Source organism: Fusarium graminearum, chromosome 2, assembly GCF_000240135.3.
Source record: "Fusarium graminearum PH-1 chromosome 2, whole genome shotgun sequence".
Classification (NCBI taxonomy): Eukaryota; Fungi; Ascomycota; class Sordariomycetes; order Hypocreales; family Nectriaceae; genus Fusarium; species Fusarium graminearum.
In genome coordinates this window covers 1184620-1207531 of record NC_026475.1, presented here as the reverse complement: position 1 = coordinate 1207531, position 22912 = coordinate 1184620, and the positions used below count along the sequence as shown (strand labels likewise).

The following is a 22912-nucleotide window of genomic DNA, read 5'->3' as shown; positions in this document are numbered from 1 at the left end:
GTCAGTGGCTAGTTAGACCGATTTGCCAGCCACACGCCGCCTTATCCACAAGCGCTACCCCTTCGGACACGCCGAACAACAGGCACTGCTTTAGAGGGCTGTAATTACTCAACACTTCAGTTTTCAGTGGCTTCTGAAACAATGGAAATAACATCAATTTCACTTCAGAAACGTAGGCTGGGCCAATACCTGGTGATGATGCACCAATGGTTGCATTGCATGAAGAATGATACAAAGGCATCCAGCCATCCGTGCCTCTGCCACTACTGGTTGTTGTTGTTGTTGTTGTTGTTGCTGCTGCTGCACCTAGGGACGTTTGCCCACCCTCCTTTGAACGGCAGTGGAACCAGGGTACCGTACACTTCTCTTGGTCACCAAAATAAGCAGCGCTGAGATGTACCTTTGTAAGTGCAAGAGTCAGGACCCTTGTCATGGGTCTGGTCTGGGGCCGAGTGAACGAACTCAACTCTGAGCCAGACGACCATCAAGATGGGAACGTTCACTTGTCTGCTATTGTGACAATGACAGATCTCGTCATGTGCCTGACATGCTGCAGCAAGTAGGATTGACCAAGATATGATTATGCAGCTGTGTAAGTTATATACGTACTATCTAGATCCATAGACACCAACAATCAACAAGCTTCAAATCATACTGACCCTCTAACTGAATCCATCAGACAACGTCTCTTGTCCCTCGGGGATTTCCCGTCACTCTTGAATCCTGAATGCCATTGGATCTCCCAAGCCAAGCCAAACCAAGCCAGGTCATTCCATCCCATGTTACTAGGGAACTGTTGCTTGATTCTCTCTGCCTGCCGAAACAACACTTTTTGTCTCACAACAAGGATTCTTGGTGATAAACCTCTATCCAGTCGTAGCACATATTAACTGATACCGTTGATGATAATTAATGCCAGTTAGCTTCACCAATACAGGTCAAGTCTGGCTGTCTTACACGAGACGGTGGGCAGGCAGAAAATGTGTTTATATACACATGCATTCTCCAATGATATGCTACCTTCTTGGCTTGACGCTTGATAACTACCCCTGTTTCTGTTTCACTCGTCACGATATTGATGCTGAATTAGGATATATGTCAGTAGGTACTGTCGATGACAATCACTACTTCTCTTGACATGGCTTTTTGCCCATATTTGGCGATGTCCCCCGTCTAGTTTTATCCAGTATTTTTCACTATTATTGTTATTACTGGCTAGGTACCTACTCATACTCTACAACCCATGCTCTGCCCTACCCTGTCCTATCCGTTGATATGCGGTTGTCCGTGCTTTTCTCTAACATTGGATTTGGCTACAAGGGACCTACAAGATTCAGACCACGAGACGGAATGAACTGCACAGACCAAATATCGTCTTTGGCAGCGTAGAGTTGAGTCGAGTTAAGGTGGGCGACACTGCTGTAACAAACTGCCTGCAGCAACTACAGCAACTGCGATAGGTGTGTCGTGTAACCCCGGGACCCTGTATAGAAGGGACTCTTGCATACCCGCCTCTGCCTACCTGATATGTACGTCCAGCAGACACATAGTGGCATCATTCCTTCTTTGTTTCGACGGTGTGGCTCTTTTCCCCTGCCGTAATTGTTGAAAGCAATTGCTGTAGACTGTTCCTGGGTACTGTTTGATTCGACAGCTTGCAGATTACGTTCCCTTCCATCTTTTAGAAGGACCCTCCTATCTACTCCACGGTCAGCTACTAGCTCAGTTGAGTCTTCCGGGCCTCTCCCTCTTCCATTAATTAGCACGTAATGGACTGCTGCCCACTACAGCACCGCTATCCATCGCTGTCTCAACACCTACTGGTCACTATACCACCTAGGTACTAAGGTTGCCTACACCGTACCTAGGTCCCTCCTTCCACTGCTTGAATTTTCACTCGGCCCATTGAATCTTCTTTTTGTCTTCGCCGTCTTCTTCTTCTCCTCCTTGGAACCGGAATTTCCACCAAATCTAAGCCAATTCAAGTCAAGGCCTTTGTTTCTATTACCTTCCTTACTACCTACATAGTAGGTATCTGTACCTAGGTAGGTAGGTTGGGACCTTCACCTACAATTCAAAAATTCGACCTGGCTAGGATCCCCCCAAGCTAGAGCAACTTTGACTTGACATCCCACGTCTCGAAACGCCTCCACAAGCAGACCCCCTCCTACTCGCTAGGCCTTCCTATACCTCCTCCTTTTCTTCCCCTCAAATAAGACCTACTCTCCCCCCTCTCTTCCCCCGAAAGTCGCACGCCGTCTCGTCGACTTCCCGCCGCCACTTAACCCCCCCGAACGACGTCCTAATTCTCCTCTACAAAACGAAACGAAAAGCGCTGCGCTGCGAAAAATAATAATCCGATCCTCGCCTCCCGTGCTTTACGCCGCCCGCTAAGGTCCAGACCCTGCTCCGCTGTCCGCACCCCGATTCGACTTTCTACTTCACAAGCGCCCAGTCCTAAACCAAACCAAACCCAGCCAGGCCAAGCCTCGTCTTGCTTCGCTGACTTTTGAGCTGCATTTGCGTCTGCCACGCCGTCGCTGCTGTACCCCTGCGAACCTGGTCTTCTTGCCATCATCATCATCATCGCTACTATCAACACTGCCGAAACCAACACAAACCAACCGCACTCGTAAACCGAACTCGATCTCTCAACCTTTCTCTACGCGCCGTTAGAAGACAAGTGCCCTGTCAGATACTGCCACGGCGCTCCGATTCCACCCTTGTTTCATCCAATAGACCTCGAGACTCAGCATGGGACTTTGCTACCTTTCACGATAATTCAACGTCGTCCACCATATCGACCCCCTCACAATGGGCAACGGCCAAGGAAAGCCCGTCGACCTCAACGGCGAAGGTACGTCAACCGGCTCAGCTGCTAACTTCATTTTCATCCTTGTCTTTATCTGTTTTCTCCAAATCGCCATTGGGCCATTTCGATTCTTGTCACCCTGCATACTACCCGTTGTCTCTGAGCTGCATCCTACTTGGCATCATCTTGTCGTCCCGCTGTATCGTGCATACCCGAAGGCTTGCTTACGCTCCCTCGTTTTCTTTCGTGGCAACACAATTGTTTAGTATTCGATTGTTTATAGAAAAAGCCATTGGTTCATCATGCTGACTGTTGCTCTGCAGTAAACCTCAATCACTTCCGCCTGTTGCGAGTCGTCGGTCGAGGTGCCTTCGGAAAGGTACGAATTGTTGAGCGAAAGGATACAAACCTCTCGTTTGCTCTTAAATATATCCGAAAAGATGAAGGTAAGTTATTGTTAGTTCCTATCTGTTGATTACTTCACTCGCTTCGGAGCTGTGATGTTGGACCGTGTACTACTTCCATCCTCGGCGGCAATTGCCGATCGATGGGATGTACAGCCATCTCTCTTGTGGCACCTAGCTAACAGTTGTGAATCTTAGTTGTACGATCCGAAAGCGTGCGTAACATCATCCGAGAACGTCGAATGCTGGAATATGTCAACCATCCTTTCATCTGTAACTTGAGATACAGTTTTCAGGACATTGAATACATGTACGCCCTTCTACGACACATCCCCGACTCTGGCTCACATTCAATACTAGGTACCTTGTGGTTGACTTGATGACTGGTGGAGACTTGCGGTTCCACATTTCGAGAAAGACCTTCACCGAAGAGGCTGTTAGATTTTGGATCGCCGAGCTTGGATGCGCCTTGCGATATGTACACGCCCAGAACATCATTCACCGCGATATCAAACCCGACAATGTGTTACTTGATGCCGATGGCCACGTCCATTTGACAGACTTTGTATGTTTCGTCTACACGCTATTATATCAAAAACTAACCAAGTCAGAACGTTGCTTCTGATGTCATTCCCGGAAGGACGCTTACAAGCAAGTCTGGCACACTTGCTTATCTCGCCCCCGAAGTCTATGCCGGTAAAGGATATGACGTCCGGGCAGATTGGTGGTCTTTGGGTGTCTTATTCTACGAATGCATCTATAACAAGGTACGTGCTTATCGAGTCATGCTCTTCGGATGCGCTGACCCAATCTAGCGACCATTTGAAGGTGGCTCAGAAGGATCTCTTAGTCAACAGATCCAGGCTGCTTCACCCAAATATCCCGTAACACAGCCGCCCGTTTCCCTCTCCTGCCTCTACGCAATCGGCTCCGCCCTTGATCCAAACCGTGAAAGTCGAATGGGATCGACGTGGGAAAGTTTCATTTACAATGAATTCTTCAAGTGCCTCGACTTCGAGCTCCTTGAGCTAAAGCGGATTGAACCGATCTTCGTACCCTCATCGGAAAAGACCAACTTCGATGCCACATACGACCTTGAAGAGCTACTGTTGGAAGAGGCTCCACTTGAAGCTCGCGCAAGACGCCAGAAACCGCGAGAGCGCCTAAAGGATGATGCAACTGAGAAGGAGATTCGAGAAGATGAGCTATACCGTATGATCGAGTCGGATTTCAAGCCTTTCGACTATACAGTGGCCGCCTATAAACGGTACGTGTTTATGATGGCTACGAAACATTGTCGCTTTTGCTAACCTGGACAGAATTACCGAGGGCGCCGGTTCCACTGAGGAAGGCTCACCAGCTACAGACAATGCCCCTCAGGCCATCACAACCGACGAAGCGACACCCGTACCCGCAGTCAACGGAGTTTACCAGTCGTCGCCTCTCAACCCAAGCACCAGCAACGAAAGCCGCACAGGACGCCCAGTACGCCCAGCTCCACCACCTCCACTACAGAACAATTTCCAAACTCGCCATGTTCCAATTGTTGCTGGTCAGCGAATGACGAGTCCCACAGGAGGTGTGCAAGTGACTCTAGATGGCAGTGGTAGTTGGTCTGAGCTGGCTCGTCAGGATGCAACCTTGCCCACGGACGCTAACAATATTGGCGATGGTAAGAGCGAAGGCTCTGGTGGCATGTTTGGATTCCTTAAGGGCAAGAAGGGCCGCACAAATAGTCCCAAGCCAAAGGAGAGAGGTGTACTAGGCAAGGAAGGCGCAAGAGTTGTCATCGGTTAGAAGAGGATTGATGCTCGCAACACGCCGTTTTCGTGCCAGATTCGAAGAACCGGCATTCAGCCGGTTTTGTGCACGCCGACACAACGTACTGGAAGGCTCGGATATTCTCACAATGTGCACCCAAGGGGCGAGTGCTCGACGCTCTCTACGGTGCCTATTTGCTTTTTACGACATGAGCCGATGCCTCGACAGCTGGGGGTTAGCGACGCATTGTATTTCAGGTCGGTCGATATCGAATGCGGTATGGCGACAGCAGCAGTACAAGGACGATGAGATACGGCCTCACTACTTCATTCGTTATGGCGTTCGGTCATGGTTTACGGCTAGACGCCTTGCTGCCCCCGGTTATAGAGGGGTATCGCATCTTGAGGAACGACTGCTAATTTGTAACAACGTGGTACAAAACCAAACAAACAACCAACATGGGAGGGATTTTGCATCTGCAGGTATACTTCATTCACTTGAATCTGCAGCATCTGGGTGATGCTTGAATTGCGAAGGCGTTTTTCTCTTAGTAGGGGCAGACATTGATGGGATATAGTCATATCTTATACATTATTCATACTATCGACATCTTCGCAGATGTCTTATCAGGAGAATGGAAGAGGTGGACGGATCATACGACTCGCGTGTATGAAGAGGCGGCCGGAAGAGGGCACATATAGGAGATGCTCAGTATTTATGGTTTGCTTGTTTGTTATTGTGAGCATATTTGGAATAATACCCCATTACACCTTGGCTGTTGACCCTTCTCTACCGATTCACTGTGATTTGACAATTGCCAACTCTGAAGCGTTATGTTAACTTGTATGTTGGAAGAAAGCAAGTGAGCGACATGTATGGCAACTCCTGTCTAGTTTTCACATGTCTCCAGTAAGCAATGCAAGTTAACTACTGACATACCGATAATGATAGACCAGCAAGGGTTCATAGCTACAAGGCAATTCAACAAGACCGACGTCCAAATATCACAACTTTACACAATATTCATTCAAGTCAAAATTTGATACCGGGCCAACAAGACCACTTAAAGAGTGATCGTGCGGCTTTAGAGGTTCGCTCGAATACCATCTCGAATAGGGTCACTTCCATTGGGGCTCTCAAGGACCTCTTCGTCGCTGCTGCCGTGATCCGAAGAGCTCTCGGTCGAAGGTTCGTTTACTGGTAACGTTAGCCGAACTTGTATAGAATGGTAACTTGGGATTACTCACACCCAAGAGCACTAAGAGCAATTGAAAGGTCCTCTGAGACTTGGTATTGTTGTCTCTTCTCTCGGAAACTCTTCAAAGCAGGGAGGACGGCATCATCGTACCAGTTCGGCTTTGAAGACAACTCATCCCAAGACCAATGTCCGACGACCTCGTCTGCTCTGACTTCCCAAAGGCAGATATAGTGGGAGTCGAGTTCCTTTTGAGATAAATTATATGGAACCTTGATGTTGTAGTATCGTTTTTCTTCACCATATTTGATCACCGGGCGATGCGCCTCAAGACGTACCATAGGGTCGATCACCACGATTGTCTAGTTTTTCCCGTACGGCCGAGTTCTTCTGAAGTTTGCAAGGTTCTCGAGTGCTTCAGGCGAGGGCGTGAATGAGATATAGGGGGTAGTGCTCCATTCATCGTTCCTGATATGCGTGTCTAGTGTCGATTGTCGAGCTGGAGAGGTTCTCAGGGGCATGTCGGGTACTCTTGCATACATGTCTCCCGATTCGTCTGGTAGACTTCCAGACATACGATCGTATGTTCGGAGCAAAGGGCAATCAGCCAGGTCCCTCCGTACAGTCCCCTGAGCAATGGCTTCCCAGGAACGCAAGGGCCGCTCTGAGCTGACCGGACCCATCCAGAACCAAAATGGATCGACGAAGTTGGTAACAGTGGGAATGATGTGCTGCATATTTGCGGTTGACATGTCTCAAGGCAGAAGTTATCGATTGTTTTGTCGATGGGGAACGAGATAGTGAGATTGTTTGAGTAAAGTGATTGTATGTTAGATAATGATGTGGGTGTCTGTGTTCTTCTCACATCAGTTGAGAGCGCAGCTTATATACTTGAAGATGTAACGAGGCTTCGCCTGACTGAACACGTCATGGAAGTTGCCCAGTAGGCAGCAAGGCATTTGATCATTTCTTGAGGTACTAGAAAGAATATTCGAATAGTTTCGATCTCATGATGGCGATGGTCGGCCTCCAGCGTCAACTTTCTGCCCGGTTGTTGGTCTGCATGTGGCTGAGCAGGCCGTCCGAGCATTGTTGCGGCCAATAAAGTAGGTGTACATATATGAGAGAATTGAGATGCTTCAAATATATGAGATCTAAAGTAATATGATTAATAAAGCCTTATTTCATGTTGTGGATGGTAATGGGATAAAGTGTTGCTTGCATACGTACAATACTTTCCCTGACACTTCAAGAAAACCGAATTTCTCTAATAACCTGCACTATATAAAGCTTTAAGAAACCAAAGAAGATGATTTAGCTAAAGATGCAGAAGAAGTTCTCCGTCAAGTTTGAGCGTATTAAGTGAAAGTCAGCAAAACCTCACAGCCCAACACCTCGAGTGCACAAAGTTAAACAAGATAAATATCGATTGAAAGACGAAACTTAACAATAAGTCAAAGGGTATAATGTAGTAAATTGGTTACGCCGAATAATGCCTATTCCATGTAATTAAGTCAGCCCTGGCTCAAGAGCTCATATCTTATTCTCGCCAAGTGAGAACAGACCTGCCCTCGATGAGTCCCTCAAGACTGTCTCTGCCTCTCCCTCCGCCTCCGCCTTTGCATTAGCGTCCCCTTCCTCTTGTATTCCCGAATCTATCGTGAGGGTTACATCTGGCGACGTTGGACTCAATAGTTGCCCATTGTTCTTGAACAAGGGCACAAAATACCGCCTGCTTGGTGCCCGCTTTTGGCCCTTCGTGTTGTTCATTGATACAGGCGGAGATTTCGTGGTCTTGGAGATGGACGGTGGGGGCTGAGGCAAGGAGTTCGTATCAGAATGCGGACTGAACTTGATTGGAGGCAAGGGCTTCATCACATCATGAAGCAGTTCCAGGCCGAGGGTACTCATTGTGCAGTTGGACGAAGTTCGGGTTCGAGCTCGAGAATCTGATGACAACTTGGAATTGTTTCTAGCAACCGGTTCTGGAGCAGGTAGCATAGGGCCTTGTGTTGGTGAACACTGGGGTAAGGGATGCTGCCGTGGGGGATTCTGTGCCAAAGGATTCCATGCGACGAAGTGCTTAGCCAAAGGCGAATTTGGCAAACGTGGTGATGGTAGAGGCGATGTTATCAGGGGAGTCGTTGATCCAAAAGCATGAATCCCCTCAACTCCCAGCATCTGAGCAGCTTTTTGTGGTATCATTGGCGGCGGGATCGATCGAGTTGGGACCATCTCAGTCTGGGTGGCAGAAGGAGCATATCCATAAGATCGCTGAGAGTAGATAGATACTGAAACTGGGACTGATACTCGGTGGTTGAATGTGTGGCGCCAAGAATGATCAGCTGAGCTGCCAGAAGTTGTTCCAGGACTCGAGCTCTTCCTTGGTGATGATGTTGTGTCGTTAGTTTGACCATTGACACGTTGCCGTCGGGTACGGTATTGTTTATAGATGAGAACACCTATGAATACTGTTACTCCGAGGATGATTCCGGCAGCGATGGTTCCTCCAATGATAGCGCCCTTATCAGTTCCAGAGTTCGTGTTCTTGTTAGAGTTGTCGTCATTTGAGGAGTCGTCTTCATCCTTGATCAGGGATTTTGAGCTTTCCAGTATGTGATGTACCATTGTTTTGACGTCTTCCCTACTTAGGCCTGTTTCCATGGTAGGCATCGGCATAGCTTCAGTATATTGAGTGGTAAGCGCCGCGAGAAGGCGGAATGAAAAGCAGGTCCAATGTTTCCTCATGTCCGTGGCTGTCATTCGCATGATTGCTGTGTTCCGCCTCCATCTTGTGAAATGTCCCGAGCCTTGGTATTTATCGAGTTAAAGAAATATATATAACGGCGTTGCATTCTCGAGGTTCTTCGTATTTCAGCCTTAAAGCATTGTAATAATAGTATCATCTCGGTCGAGTCGACAAAGGGACTCGTTCGCAATTAAGAACAACCCGGGAAGACATTTCGGAGGAGCTTTGTCGTTTCGTCATAGGATATTTTCGTTCGCACTATACCGGGTCGTCGATTCGTCGTTGCTTAAAGAAGTCAAATCCAATATGCCGTTTCATATCTATATCGAGCTTAGGGAACAAAGATGGTGATCCAATGGACCTTGAGTGGACAAAGGACAGCCACAGTCAACATCTCGCTTACACTGACCCCCAAGATGGCTCAAGGATATCGGTCGGCATTTCAAGTTTCTTTGTCGGCGAAAATAGAAATGCTGCAAGAGTCCCCATGCAGTCTTGTTGAATGTACCTGACAAAGAAGCGGCAGCGACACATATATGGCTATGGTATCACAGATATGCAGGGCGATGGCGTTGAGATAAGGTTACAGCACAACGAACGGCCGTGGATTGATATGCGGCCGTTTCTTCTGCAATGCGGATAGTGCATTTCTTGCATCTCCGGACTGATAATAGTACATATCGCACGGCCAGGTACAGTTGATGATTGGGAACTGGCCTATCTAATCTCCAACCCTCGAGGACTTTTTGTAAAGTGATGAGGGTCTAACAGACACGTAGGAGTGCACAGGTGGCTCACATTCATTATGTGAGAGATAACGCACATTGCGCCTCAGATGTCCCATATTTCGTATATCAGACTCCATGACCGCTTTGTCTGGGACTTTCCAGGCACAGGAGATCCTGTGTACAGTAGTCACCAACGTAGCCTGTACTCTACACAGTACTGTACTTTGAATGCACATTTGATAGATTGGGACACTTGGAAGAGTCCCGTGTCTTGTGTTCATCATGACAAGCGCAACAAAGAGTCCTCCAAGGAACAATTCCACTGTGGGAATTCCGATGTCTTGATCAGCACATGTTGGCTCAGTCTGCTTCCATGATCAACGCCTGCGTGGTGATCACAAGCCCCAACCACCAAGGTGAACAGGGCAGCAGACCTCTCAAGATAAGAGATAACATGGTTTCGTCCGAAGTATTGAACCTGCGCTCCTAATGCCTAGACCCCCAACTGCGACCCCCACCTTGAGGCAAAGCAATATTGGAGTTGGTTTCCTATTGTCCAAGCCCTTGAGGCCCTCAATTGTCCTGTCTCCCTGCACTTTCCTGTATAGTACTTGTTCCCACCTGAAGCAGGGAGTAAGAGCTCAAATGGTGATTCTGTGCCGAGACTGAGAGCACAGTAATGTATTACCATAGTTGTTTTGCGAGGATTTGGCCGAAGCTAGAGGAGTGTCATGCCGGTAGCGAACGGCTCGCGACAGGCTTGGTGCTTCACTTCCTTGTTGGTCTCTGCCGCTCAGAAGCATTCTCACGTGTTGATTTGCGGGCCAAGAGTCTGTTGCGGGCGTTGGAGACGGACGCTGAGAGATCTGATCGGTCAACCCACTCTTAATGTCCGGGGACACAAGCAGGCATGACATATTAATATCTGTCTCTATCTTCGGCCCACACCGCCATAGTGGGGCCAATGCTCCGGGCTCTAGATAATCTTGTGCTTTCAACATGTTACAGATCGTGTTGCCCACAGGACCTGAGCCATGATTTGCTCTTCTCAGCCACCGGATTTCCCGTTGAAGGTCTTCCGCAACCACTAGTATCCTTGGGACCCCCCAGCATTAACGGCAAGTGGGTAGGAATCCTTACACACAGAACGCATCATGCCCTGGCTGTTTGTTCCCGTTTTCGCTGTTGCTCTGCATCATCAATAGATGCCGTGCTTCTTTTCCATGCCAGGAAGCGGAGAAGAAGAGGAGTGCTTGACGTTCATCAAATGCTTAGATCGACCCAAGACTCGACGGAAATCGAATACCGGAAGAACGCCCCGGATGCCCGTTCGCCTCCTCCTGTCAAGACAAACTGGGGACAAACTCTCCAGTTATTTGGGAGAGCTTATTCGAGTCGAGGTACGCACGCACATGAGCATGAGAGGCACAAGGCGACCTTTTACCTTCTACTCAAAGAGACGTGCACTGCTTCCACGAGGATGGCGTGTTAACATTGTATCAGAGAACTGCATAAACGCTGGCCAGTAACGTACCTCCCCCATGGCCTCCCAAGTATAACAGTGTTGTGAGACTTGGATCTTTGTTTTCCCGGATGTTGTAGTCTAAAAAGACCGAACCCGCCTGCAGTGGGTTTATTCGATTTCGGCCAACAGGCTAAAGGCTAAAGGCTGAAGTTGCTGAACCCACCCAGTCATTATAAGGTAGCCTCTCATAGGGAGCTAAGCCGCTGACACCATGCTCGGTTGTTTAGTGCAGTATTTTGAATCAGTTGCGGGCGCAACTCTGACACAAGCCTCTCATAACTTACAAGTTGCAAGCCATTAACAGGAACGACTCCCAAACAGCCGACAAGGGTTGCCGTTCGTCCTTACATGCCGGCCCGAGTAGAACGAAATTTGTTCTCGGCGTTACTATTCGATCTTATTGTTCCAAAGTCGTGGACACCGGACCCGAGGGGAGTCAAGTTTCTCAGCATCACATCGTAGCCGTTATGTTGGTGGATTCAATGGTTCAATGAACTCGCCGCTTCGCGATTTACACATACATAGTATGATTAAAATGATGCCGAGGTCATAAATTAGGTCGCTGGTTGATCTGTAATACTGTGAAGGGCTCGACTCAACCGGACGTAATCTGCACCGTATATCCGATATACAGCAACCTGGCCTGGGTTCTCAACGAATATGCGGATGGAAGATGTCGGAACGACCACGCCTGCTGCCCAAGGACTACGAGCAGGGGCTCTATGGAACCCTCTTAGCTTGCCCGTCAGCACCCCTGCTGACTCGTGGGTAGCAAGTGGGGGTTGATGCAAGTGCTATGAGCGAAGGCATCTGTCTGTCTGATGTCGCACTCCACCAAGTCTTCTCCTCATTGCTGTTGTCTCGAACGTCGTCCTGCATCTCGTCCGTCAAGGATTCATACATGCGGCTAAATTAAACATCTGTATGCAAACAGGGGCCGTTTTTGCCTCCTCGTGTCGGCCGACTAATGCATGCTTGAGCTTCAAGAGGAAGAGGACACTGAGCGGCCTGGAGCCTATAAACAAAGAACGATATTTCGGTATGCATACCTGAATGCGAGCCAACGGCGTCCATGTCGCCCGATCTGTATGCATGCTAACATCATAATATCAGAGTCTTCAATGTGAATGGTTGTTTGCTTTCTGCCTGCACCACTTAACAATGGGAGATACCGGCTCGATTGATAAACAAAATAATTAGCGGACTTGGTTATTCAGGAAACCTAATGAACAGTTGTATACCAGAGTTGTGTTTCGATACTAGATGGGTGACGTTGAAAGCATTCTGCTTCTAGAGAACGGATAATAATACGTGAGACTTCTTAACCAGAGGCAGGACAAGGGATGGCCCCTGGTTCTCCGCCTCTGAATGATGACGGGACAGTGGAGCTGAGCTTGTACTTACTCCAATTCCCCAGCTCTCCATACCCTCCAGTTCCCGTGTAATCCCCAACTTTGTTTAACGATTCGCGTGATGTACAATTTTCAGGCAACGATACCAAAAGCCAGACAAGTTCGGAGCCGCAATGGTAATTAATGAATGCCCTCGGCCAATGAATGCGTCTAACACACCGACAGCACGGCTATCGAAGAGCCTCTAGCTTTAGCGGCTTATGGTTGGCAGCTATCACGGCGTGGCTGACGTGGTTTAAGCGGTAGGTACATTCCCTAATCCCTACCGCACTCGGGGGGACTGTATAGAATGACGAGTCAAGACGAGGGCTCCGCTTGGCCTGATGCACAAGACCATGAACCGTTTCTGTATCGAGTAACAAACACTTAGGCAAGTACCCTGAAAATCGTCTTTCTGGGCTCGGAATGGTGTTGCGGACAGATGGCTCCACTGTCAAGGTAATATTGGGATATGCCAGGGCGACCCCTAGCCTAACCTCACGCACGGTCGTGGGTCTGGCTTGACAGAAGAAGGATTCATGTGTCGAAGAATCCAAAGATTCAGGCATCCCATTCCGACGTCTATGTTCATTTTGCTCATGGTGCGCTGAGGGTAAGGAGCTTTCAGTAGTAGATCACTTGCCACAAATGTGGTCCTTAAGAGAGACAGAATCTGTTGACGACATACAAAAAGACACCCTAATGATTAGTACCCAAGTCGCAAATATCCATGTAGTTCAGCAGGTGACAGTTATATCGCATTAATAAAGCAATATTCGCCGAAACCCCAAAGTTCTAAGTCACAACCGTTGCTTTCTTAATACAGAAGAAGTGACTACCTAGGTAATGTGCGAACAAGAGCGGGCGCCATGACTCGACCTTTTACTTTGGGGGTTCTCAGAGTAAAAATACTGATGCGAAGCATACTTCACATGCAAATCCCAGCCGTTGGGAGACAAGCCAGGTTGCGACTAATATAGTCAAGTGTTGTTTGCAAGGACTGGCCTAGCGTCTGGTTATGCTTGAGGCGGCTAACGGAACCTCAAAGCAGAGCCCATGCCATGTGCGTTGTAGAACGGAAAAACGCCACGGCATATAAATCGCGCCTTGATCAATAGCCTACCTCTTCGCTGGTGCTGGTGTCGGTGCTGCTGCGAGTCCCAACGTTAGTACCTCAGATTAAATCTTAAACACATTGATCGATTGAGTCGGACGTGCCTAGCGCCCCTCAGTCATCAATTCCGACGACTTGGCCCTTTAGGTCTCGGGGCCGACATCGTGGTCCTGAAGCCCGATGGTCTTCTCCCGCCTGGACAATACCGTTGTGGCCAGTCATGGTCCTGGAGTTCGTCAGCCCAAGAGTCTCTACTGCTCATATGGCACCCGGCACTGAAAGGTGGGTATCAGGGACATGATATTGACCCTCACGATGATACCTGGGTGCCCAGATTGGGGGATGCCCTCGGTTGCTTGTTACGTTAGGAGGTTTGCAAACAACATACATGTTTTGAAGAGATGGATAAGTCGGGGTAGGCAACGAACCTACGCCGATGTAGCTCCTTCCCATGACTGCAAAGGACCCAATTACCTACCTGCATAGTAGGCAGGTTTTCATGAGGCTCAAGGATTCGGAAGGTGCGCTCCCGCCAGAATGCAAGACGCATCCGTACTCGGAGGCCGTTGCAATATGAGGGAAAAACAGAGGCGAGAGTTTCGCCGAGCTCGCGCAGAGGTTGCAATAGGAAGACAGACAAGGTTTTTCTTCCAGCGTTTTGGGGATATTCTGTATCTAGTATTCGAAAAACGTTTGAGACTGTATTGCTGTGAGTATCATTTCGAATATTACCACGAGGAGTTGTGTCTTTCATTGATTTACTTGTTGCAAGATGTATCCAGATCTTGTTAGAGCCTGCCCGCGGATACCTGCAATGTCACTGAGAGATTGCCTACTACTAGACAAGGGCATATGTCCCTGTTGTGAGTCCGTGGCACTGGAGCCCAGCAGATACTACGTAGTTGCGGGAATGGGCCTGGACCCTTGAAATCTGAAGCACTCGTCAACCATCCGTGACCTTGGCCTGGGTCTGTGTTATGGATGCCGGGCCCAGCGCGACGATGAATCCACCACCAGCGTGCTCATCTTGAATGGATGCTCCGCGAATGCGGAATGCGGCTGTTTGACTCCTCTTCTCCCAGGCAGTGACTCTTCTGCGCCAGCAAAACGCGCATCGAATTCAGTCGTCAAAGTTCATCTTTGTCGATTCGGGCCTAAGTGTTGTGGCGGGATCCGCTGTGATGGATACTCTTCTAAACGATGAAAGGCTTGGCGAGTAGCCTTGAACGTCTTCGCCTAGTCGAATTTGGCACTCGAGAGACTCGGATTGGCTCGTCCAGTATTGCTTGTCTCGGGCTTTGATGTGCGATGCTCGATGCACCCTCAGCGCTGAGACTAGGTACAGAGGAGAGACGTGGGGCACTAACAATTACTCTGTATGGAAATAAACGACCCAGTAATATTTGTTCTCTTCATGGATCTTGTTTTAGTAGTTCCCTCTCCCATGCTGGTCAAATTGTCACTGTAAACTTCAGATTCTCGACTCGACTCGAGATTCCAACTTAACTCTCAAAACCCGCCATCCCTCCTTCCCCAATGCCCTTCCCCCTTCCCCTCCCCCCTTCGTCTCTACCTACCTACATCTATTATTGTCTTGTTTTACCCATCGACTGATTTTCCCGCCGACCAGCATTCTGCATCCATCTCGACCTACATACATTAGGTAGTAGCATACTCTTCCATCATCGACTTGGGCGCACAGCATTCGAGCAGTCAATCAACCTCTCCCCCCGCCCAGCAACGCCCGTTCGCACTCTTCTGGAGCCAGGAGCCCACTGAAGTCCCCGGAGGCTCCCCCAAAAACAAGCACCCCACCCCGTTCGGAACCTGGTGCATCCCAGTCAAGTCGAGTGGCCGCTCTTGGGTGTGATGAAGTGGCTGCCCTGATCTCAGCGAGGTTGGATTTTTCTACAGGGCTCTTACAGCTACAGTCCATAACGCTACCGCACCATTACCTCCAGTAAGTCGAGCGGCATCTGCCCGGGTTGTTCTGCTTGCAGCTGCTGCAGCAGTGTAACCCACACCCGAACTTTCTCACACCCTCCCGCTAAAGCCACTACGTGGGGGGCCCTTCTCTTCTTGTCACCTCAGCCTCTCGCGTCCACACTTTCATACTCTCTTCCCTCTTCCATACCTACATTTCGTAGTCCGTCCAACTTTCGCTCCACCACAAGCCTTCCATTCCAATATTAATGAGCACATCTGTCTCAATCACCAACTCAAGTCCTATTCTAACCATGAATCCAACAATAACAGAGCACGACTTTCGCTTTCCCAGAAGGCCAAGTGCATGGCCCGCCACCACCGCTTACCACGCTCCCACTCAACGCAGCGGCCAGTCGAGCCATATCCCAAATTCTCGTGACGTCTCGGCCAGCTTCAAAGAGCACAAGACTGACATGGCCACCACCTATTCCCTTGCCAGGCAGGGCCTGGGCGTAACCCCATCTTTCCCATTCCTTCACAATGGCCCTGCCGACTCCGACCGCAGTATCGATAAGATGCAGCAGGATGACCCTTTGGCGACTCAAGTCTGGAAGTTTTTTGCGAAGACCAAGCAGCAGCTTCCTAGCCAGCATCGCATGGAGAACTTAACTTGGCGCATGATGGCTCTCAGTATGCGCAAGCACAAGGAGGAGCAGCAGAGACAGAACGAAGCAGAGGCCCGGAGGAAAAGAAACATGGAGGCGAGCAATCGGTATGTGAATCACTATTTATACCTGTGACGTTATCTTGCGTTTCCTGTCACCATTATTTTGGTTCATGACGTGCTGACAAGGGCCTAAAGACTTGGGCGTCCGTTGATGCAAAGCTCTCCCAGCGGCATCGCTCAGCTGCGAAAATCGTCTGAGCACAATATGCCACAGCCCGATCCCATGAATCTCGACGACTTCATCTTTTCCGACAACTCTGCTTCGCCTGGCAACTTTGCGTCTCCCCAGGGCGACAAAATGGCCGACGACAGGGTCAGTAATCCAATGGCCTCGGCCATTCCTATCAAATCCCGCAAGGAGCTATCGCACCAGACTTTCGTCCCACAATCGGTACCTGTCCAACCACTTCACCAGGCCACTCAGGGTCATGAATTCAACTATGTCAACCGCCATCTTCGAAAAACCAGCATCGATGACCGTAGAGTAAGTGATTCTAATAACCCCTCCATCCTCTTCTTTGCTTGGCCAGCTGCGCCCTTCTTCCCCCGTCATCGCAAACTTTCAATTCTACCCACTGTCCGATTCACATGTGATAGCACGCTTATTTTGTGCGCGTATACTAACTTTTGCAATAGACTCGGAAGCGCCCCGCTGATTTCTCACCACAAGTTCCGGCTGTCAACACTGCTGCGCAGAATGATCTTGATCTTGATTCGGAGCTTCATGACTACTCTCTGGATCAACCCAACCAGACAAGCATTCCCCAGCAGTCAAACGGCGTCGCCGTCCCCTTTGGTCTTGACACTTTCATGGAAAACGACGCCTCCATGGTTAACAACAATGGAAATTTCCAACAGAACTTCTCATTTTCTCCCTCTACTTCACCTATGATACCCCATGGTCCGTTTTCCGGCATGTACCACAATTCTTCAGTTCCCACAACATCTGTAAACAACGACTTTTATTCCCCTCCAGCATCTGCCTACCCATCGAATGTTTCAACTCCTCATCCTGTGCCTGAACAGGATGGATTTTACTTTGGTTCCCAGGACGCGCGAGCTCAACGGCCCCAAGGCTTCCAACAAAGTATCAACAGCATGCTCAGCCAGCAGTTCATGTATGGTAGTGCAAACGGCAACAATGGCAACACCATGTTCTCTGCTCCAGGAACTGGATCAGAATCCATGTCTGCCTACAGCACTGCCCCTAGCTCCTTTGGACATATCGACCCCACGCAGGTGTTTCAAAATGACCAGCCTGTCCAATCCCCCACGATGCAAACACAGCAGGACAGCATGTTTTCGTTCGGAGCCGACTCAGATGACGAGGATAACAACGCATTTGCTGACCGCAATGTGCCGATGCAAAAGGATATTTCTTCATCTCTTGACGATTCTGGGTCCATGGGTTGGGATGCAAGTCTGCCGGGTCAGTTCAGCACCCAGGCTGCTCGCTTCCCTGGTGGACCAACTCGCAAACAGGTGACAATCGGAGGTGCGACAACCGATTTCGTCGATAACAATGGAGACTGGGAGGCAAACGGCCTTGAGCGATCACAATCGCAGTCTTTCAGAGGTGGTAATCTCAGGAGACAGCATCCCAAACTACCACGAAACGCCTCCACGCCAGTGCACTTTTCGGGCCAACAGAACGGCTTTGATCAACTTGCCCAATCGATGCAAAGTTCACCTGCTGGTGATGCAAATGGAACCATGTCGGGATTCTCGTCTGTTGCTCCAAGCAGACCATCTTCGCCGCCCATGTCAAAGCAAGGCTCTTCAACGAACCTGCAGGCAGCCGCTGGTAATGGCAGTGATGGAAATGCTCCAACCACGTGCACCAACTGTTTCACTCAGACGACGCCTTTGTGGAGGCGAAACCCTGAAGGCCAGCCGTTGTGTAACGCTTGTGGCCTTTTCCTAAAACTGCATGGTGTTGTGCGACCATTGAGCTTGAAGACGGATGTCATCAAGAAGCGCAACCGTGGCTCTGGAACCAATGTTCCGGTTGGGGGCAGCAGCACCAGGTCTAAGAAGACGGCGAGTGCGCTGAATTCGCGAAAGAATTCAACCCTCTCAATGTCTACTGCGGCAACCAACAACACAAACCCCAACAGCAGTAACCCGACACCTAAAGCAACGACGCCACCTGCTGCTAGTCGACCTGCAAGCAGCAAGGATGTTGAAAGCCCCATTAGTGGCACTACATCCGGTACCAACACCGCTGGCAGTACTCCAAATAGCCATCTTGTCGGCCCCGGTGCTTCATCTGGTGCTATGGGTGGCAAAGGAGTTGTTCCTATAGCAGCTGCACCTCCTAAAACTAGTCCTGGGCCTGGCGCCTCATCAATGTCGATGCAGCGACCTACTACCGCTTCATCAAAACGGCAACGCCGTCACAGCAAGAGTATTGGCGGAGATGTGCCGGTATCTATGGACATCGATAGCCCCGACTCGACTAGTTCCATCGATGCTCCGCGCCCCTTTGGCTCTTCTGCTGGTCTGTCGAGCCTGCCTGGTGGCATGTCTGCCAGCAGCTTCAACCTCAACCAGCGACCTAGCACACTTGGTTCAGCTACGGGCATGATTAGTATGTCGGGTGGTGGACAAACAAGCTCGCTGATTGGCAGCTCTGCTGGCCCACAAGAGTGGGAATGGTTGACAATGAGTCTTTGATTGTAAGGGGACTTGTGTGCTTTGTTGACCAAGGACATGCGAACTATAGCATTTGATAAGACATGGAGTTATTCGAGGCGTTTTTTTTTGACGGATTATGACACGACGAATTGATACCTTACTACTTGGATGGATCCCACACTGGCGGATTATGTCGCTTCGAAATTTCCCGGAGTTCTATGTTGCGGAAAGGCCGTCATTATAATGTTTGCGCGTTGACGTACATGTAGGATCTAATAACGGTATGAGAGATAACATCACTACGACGGTGACCGTATCAGACCATTACATACGCCCTTTCAAGAAGCTCAAATGAGTTAGGAGTTGCCTTTGTTTCGGTTATAGAAAGCCTGGATATATACGGGATTTACGAGGCGCCAGTTTGACAAATAGGACAAGTTCTTTATAGTAAATGCGCAGCCCTGGAACAATTAAGATACCATTTTAAATACAATATATTCAGAATCTTGTATTTCGTCTTCTCTCTCGTAATGCGTCCTCTTGTAATTGTTCTTCTGAAAAACAAACCGCGGTGGCCCCCGCCATGGGAAGGATCTCTTGCAATATACCGTTCACTGGAGTGCGATGCGCAATATGCATATGATTGTTCCTCCGTCCGAAGGCAAAAAGACAGCAGAAAGGGGGAATGCTTCGCATTCCCACCATAATTCAAATTGAATTGTTTCATTCCAAGTGCACATTACAAAAGTAATCATATCGATACTTCTTACTTACTCCCAACTGCACGCTGGCAACTAAACTTGTACGATTGTATTGGGTTTGCCACTTGTGTTTTCACTCTATTCCCTAACCTTATGCCCGCTAAAGTAGGGGTCGGAGAAGTAGTCCCATTCTCCAAACATACATACATGACTGCAACTGTTCCCTGAAGTCTGGCCACAATCAGACTCCTTTCCACTGGACCGCATACATGAACCTGGCCCGTATCAAACTCCTGCCTGCCGTAATGAAGAGAAAAAAGACCAGACTGTCAAAACAACAGCCCTGAATACATGATCAAAAGTGGTAATACAGCAACGTCGAAAAGTAATGGGAAAGTAACGGAGGGGTGATCAAAGTCTCCATCATCATGGCATAAGTGCCACATCGTTAAAACACTGATTGACAGCTATTAGAGTAGATCGCCATTGCTGCTTCACAAGAGGGCCTTCCCTCGGTTGACGAATCCACGCCAACCCAACGTCCTTTGGAAATATTGAGGCCCGTCCTAGAACATCGTCCCAAATGACTCGTCAGTCGGAATGCGTTTCCGAGGGCTAGCTCCGTCTTCTGTAGCAGGTTTGCGATGCCTAAATGTGAAGCCAACAAAGAGGCTCTTGCTCATTTGATCCTCACGTTCAGCCATGGTCTCGAGAGCTTGTTGCTTGTCATGAACTTCCTTGTACTTTGCCATGTCAGCTTCGTTGGTAAAGTCATCGAAGTAGCCCGCATCGGTCTCCGAGTCCAGCTCAGGGACAAATGGTGCACGAGTCTGTCGTAAAACATCCCATTCAACTTCGGCAAAGTATTGATGAGCAAAGATATCAGTAATATTCGAGAACCGTCTTGAGCGGGAGTTGATACACCTGTATAATATAGTTAGTTCATACTCATGATGTGGCTGCCGGGTTTCGAATCTACTCACGTGCAGATGAAGTTCCAGGTTCGGTTACTCAGGAAATAGTTGGGATCCTCCCACACAGGTCTCTTCAGAACTTCCTTCCAGTGTTTCAGGTTGCGCCACGTCTCATCGGGGGTGGCACCTGCGAAGGGAGGGAACCCCGTGAGAGCTTCAAACAGCATACAACCTAAACTCCAGTAATCTACTGTAAAGTCGTATTCCTCCCCTCTAAGGACCTCGGGAGCCATGTAGTCGGGTGAGCCTACGATGGATTTGGCGTAGTTGACATCATTTTCACGCATCGTCCGGTAGCTCTCTCGACGTTCAGCCACGGTTCGCTGATCCATGGGCTTGCCGAAAGGGACTGAACTCTCAGAAGCCTTTTCCAGCTTGACGCGCATCGACTCGATCTTGGATGGGGCCAAGACACCGGCAGCAAGACCAAAATCGGTCAACTTGATGTGACCCGTCGAATCGACCAGAAAGTTCTCGGGCTTGAGATCCCGGTGGATGTAGCCCAGTTGGTGCAGAGCGTCTACTGAGCAAAACATCTCGGCGATGTAGAAGCGGGCGTGGCGGTTCGATAGCACACCAGTATTGTTAAGCAGGGTGCGGAAGTCACCCCCAGGCACGTACTCCATAGCGAGATAGATACTCCTCTCATCCTGGAAAGAGTAGAGGAGTCTAACCAGCCACTCACTCTGAGCGGTTGTAAGAATATCTCTCTCGGTCAAGACGTGACGAACTTCATCCAGCTTGAAAAGTAGCTTCTTGCTCATGACTTTGAGAGCGCAGACCTCACGGGTGTCTTTCTTTTGGGCTAAGAAGACTTGGCCATAGCCGCCCTGACCAACCTGGGTCAGGATTTGGAAGTCTCCGTGTCGAAGCCGTACTCGACGCTTGCGAAGGTTGGCGCGCTCTCGCCCAGCATACTTGGCCCACATTTGGTTGTGCGTCTGTTCATCGGTCTCTGGGGGCGGGGGGTATTCATTCTTGAAAGCTTGTAATCGGTTTTGACGAGCGCCAACGTATGTGAGAAGATCGAAATAATAGTCTAGGAAATCTAAGGAATGTTAGAGGCTGATTGGTAGAAGTGACCTTGTATTCGAGCGATTATGAGGAGGGCTTACAAAGTTGCGTAACATTCACCAGTCGCTTGACGTTGGGTTTTTGGAGGATTTCACGCTCCTCTGCTGTCAAGCCTCGATGTGTGTTGAATCGTTTGGTCGCGGGTGTAGTAGGTCGGTCCCTCTGCTCATAGAGCTGTTGACGGGTAACAGCAGCATGGCTGTGTTGATGGGGAGATTCGAGGGTGGCCAAGCGAGATGTTGGAGGGGTATTTTCCTGGCCTTGCTTCTTATTAGGGCTCCCCGGTCGTGACTTGTGGACGACACTTTCATCGACATTCGGACTGGACTCGTCGAGAGGCTGGGTTTTGGTCTTGCCGGGTGCCAGCGGGGTCACGACACTCTGAGGGCGTCCCAATCTGAGGGGCGGCTCAATTGTGGGATTGTTGAGGTTCAGGGCACTTTCGAAGGCGGAAGGAAGGTCGTGCGCGCCAGGAGGATTGGTCTTCTTGCTGGGGCTACCTTGAGGCGTGCTCACAGGATTGAGGAAGTTGTCCAACTTGGTAGACGGTGTAGCAGGGCGTGAGGTACTGTTTTCGCCAGAAGCATTGGCTGCTTTTCCACCAGGAAAGAAGCTTGACATGAAGCTAGCCATGACCGGTTGAATTCCCCGGGCGATGCCAACCTATACGTGAGTGGTTGAGAGGATATAGAATAAGAAGACGCTGAGGAGCGTAGTCTATGGCGGGGATGTTTTGTTGTCGCAATACAAAGTTGGGGTTAGAGTCGAGGGGTACCGTAATAATGGGCTCTCTTGTTTGGCAAGGTTGGCTTGAGCTAGGCAGGCGGGCAGTGGGGAACCCGGGCAGATAAGAACAGCACTGAGCTCGCGCAGTGGAAGTAAATAAAGGAATAATGTTGGATGATGAGACAAGAAGACAAGACTTCTTTGATGGTGTAAAGTTGAGCAGAGATGAAGGAAGGATAAGTGCCCTGACTGGGGAAACTAGTTCCAAGTAATAAGGTGTCTGAGAGCAAGAGCTGCTACCGCTATCAACAACAAGAACTTGATAAATTAGGCGCTACTCTGTACTATCTATGGCAAGCAAGGTCAAGGCCACCTAAGATCGGGCTGTAGTGGGGTTTGTTTTTTGATGATGCTATTGGTGGGACCCGATCGATCAACAATGGCATGGTTGCAGCAGCAACCGATCGT

At 49.4% G+C, this 22912-nt stretch overlaps 6 protein-coding genes across 6 annotated transcripts; 2 read left to right on the top strand and 4 right to left on the bottom strand.

Annotated features, from left to right (window-relative positions):
- Nucleotides 1-3595: 3595 nt before the first annotated feature.
- On the top strand, nucleotides 3596-5752 carry FGSG_08631 (uncharacterized protein; the record flags this gene model as incomplete). Its single annotated transcript, XM_011321811.1, has 4 exons — nucleotides 3596-3781; nucleotides 3828-3983; nucleotides 4032-4483; nucleotides 4536-5752. 4 exons carry the CDS (start codon nucleotides 3596-3598, stop codon nucleotides 5011-5013), a joined length of 1272 nt encoding a protein of 423 aa, XP_011320113.1. The 3' UTR covers nucleotides 5014-5752.
- Nucleotides 5753-5850: 98 nt separating this feature from the next.
- On the bottom strand, nucleotides 5851-6909 carry FGSG_08632 (uncharacterized protein; the record flags this gene model as incomplete). The annotated part of the gene is made up of 4 exons (XM_011321810.1): nucleotides 5851-6174; nucleotides 6225-6420; nucleotides 6511-6534; nucleotides 6796-6909. 4 exons carry the CDS (start codon nucleotides 6907-6909, stop codon nucleotides 6062-6064), a joined length of 447 nt encoding a protein of 148 aa, XP_011320112.1. The 3' UTR covers nucleotides 5851-6061.
- A 511-nt stretch (nucleotides 6910-7420) lies between these two features.
- FGSG_08633 (uncharacterized protein) lies at nucleotides 7421-8941 on the bottom strand (the record flags this gene model as incomplete). The annotated part of the gene is made up of 2 exons (XM_011321809.1): nucleotides 7421-7452; nucleotides 7738-8941. 2 exons carry the CDS (start codon nucleotides 8939-8941, stop codon nucleotides 7421-7423), a joined length of 1236 nt encoding a protein of 411 aa, XP_011320111.1.
- Nucleotides 8942-13822: 4881 nt separating this feature from the next.
- FGSG_13327 (uncharacterized protein) lies at nucleotides 13823-14433 on the bottom strand (the record flags this gene model as incomplete). The annotated part of the gene is given in 3 exon segments (XM_011321808.1): nucleotides 13823-13874; nucleotides 14068-14153; nucleotides 14158-14433. Coding segments are annotated over 3 exon segments (414 nt in total).
- A 1438-nt stretch (nucleotides 14434-15871) lies between these two features.
- Nucleotides 15872-19008, top strand: FGSG_08634 (nitrogen regulatory protein areA; the record flags this gene model as incomplete). Its single annotated transcript, XM_011321807.1, has 3 exons — nucleotides 15872-16377; nucleotides 16468-16816; nucleotides 16969-19008. The coding sequence occupies 3 exons, from the start codon at nucleotides 15872-15874 to the stop codon at nucleotides 19006-19008; spliced, it is 2895 nt and encodes a 964-aa protein (XP_011320109.1).
- A 753-nt stretch (nucleotides 19009-19761) lies between these two features.
- FGSG_08635 (serine/threonine-protein kinase sid2) lies at nucleotides 19762-22387 on the bottom strand. Its single transcript, XM_011321806.1, has 3 exons — nucleotides 21760-22387; nucleotides 20654-21692; nucleotides 19762-20594 (listed from the first exon to the last, which is right to left on the bottom strand). Exons 1-3 carry the CDS (start codon nucleotides 22349-22351, stop codon nucleotides 20237-20239), a joined length of 1989 nt encoding a protein of 662 aa, XP_011320108.1. The 5' UTR covers nucleotides 22352-22387; the 3' UTR covers nucleotides 19762-20236.
- Between the last annotated feature and the right edge of the window lie 525 nt (nucleotides 22388-22912).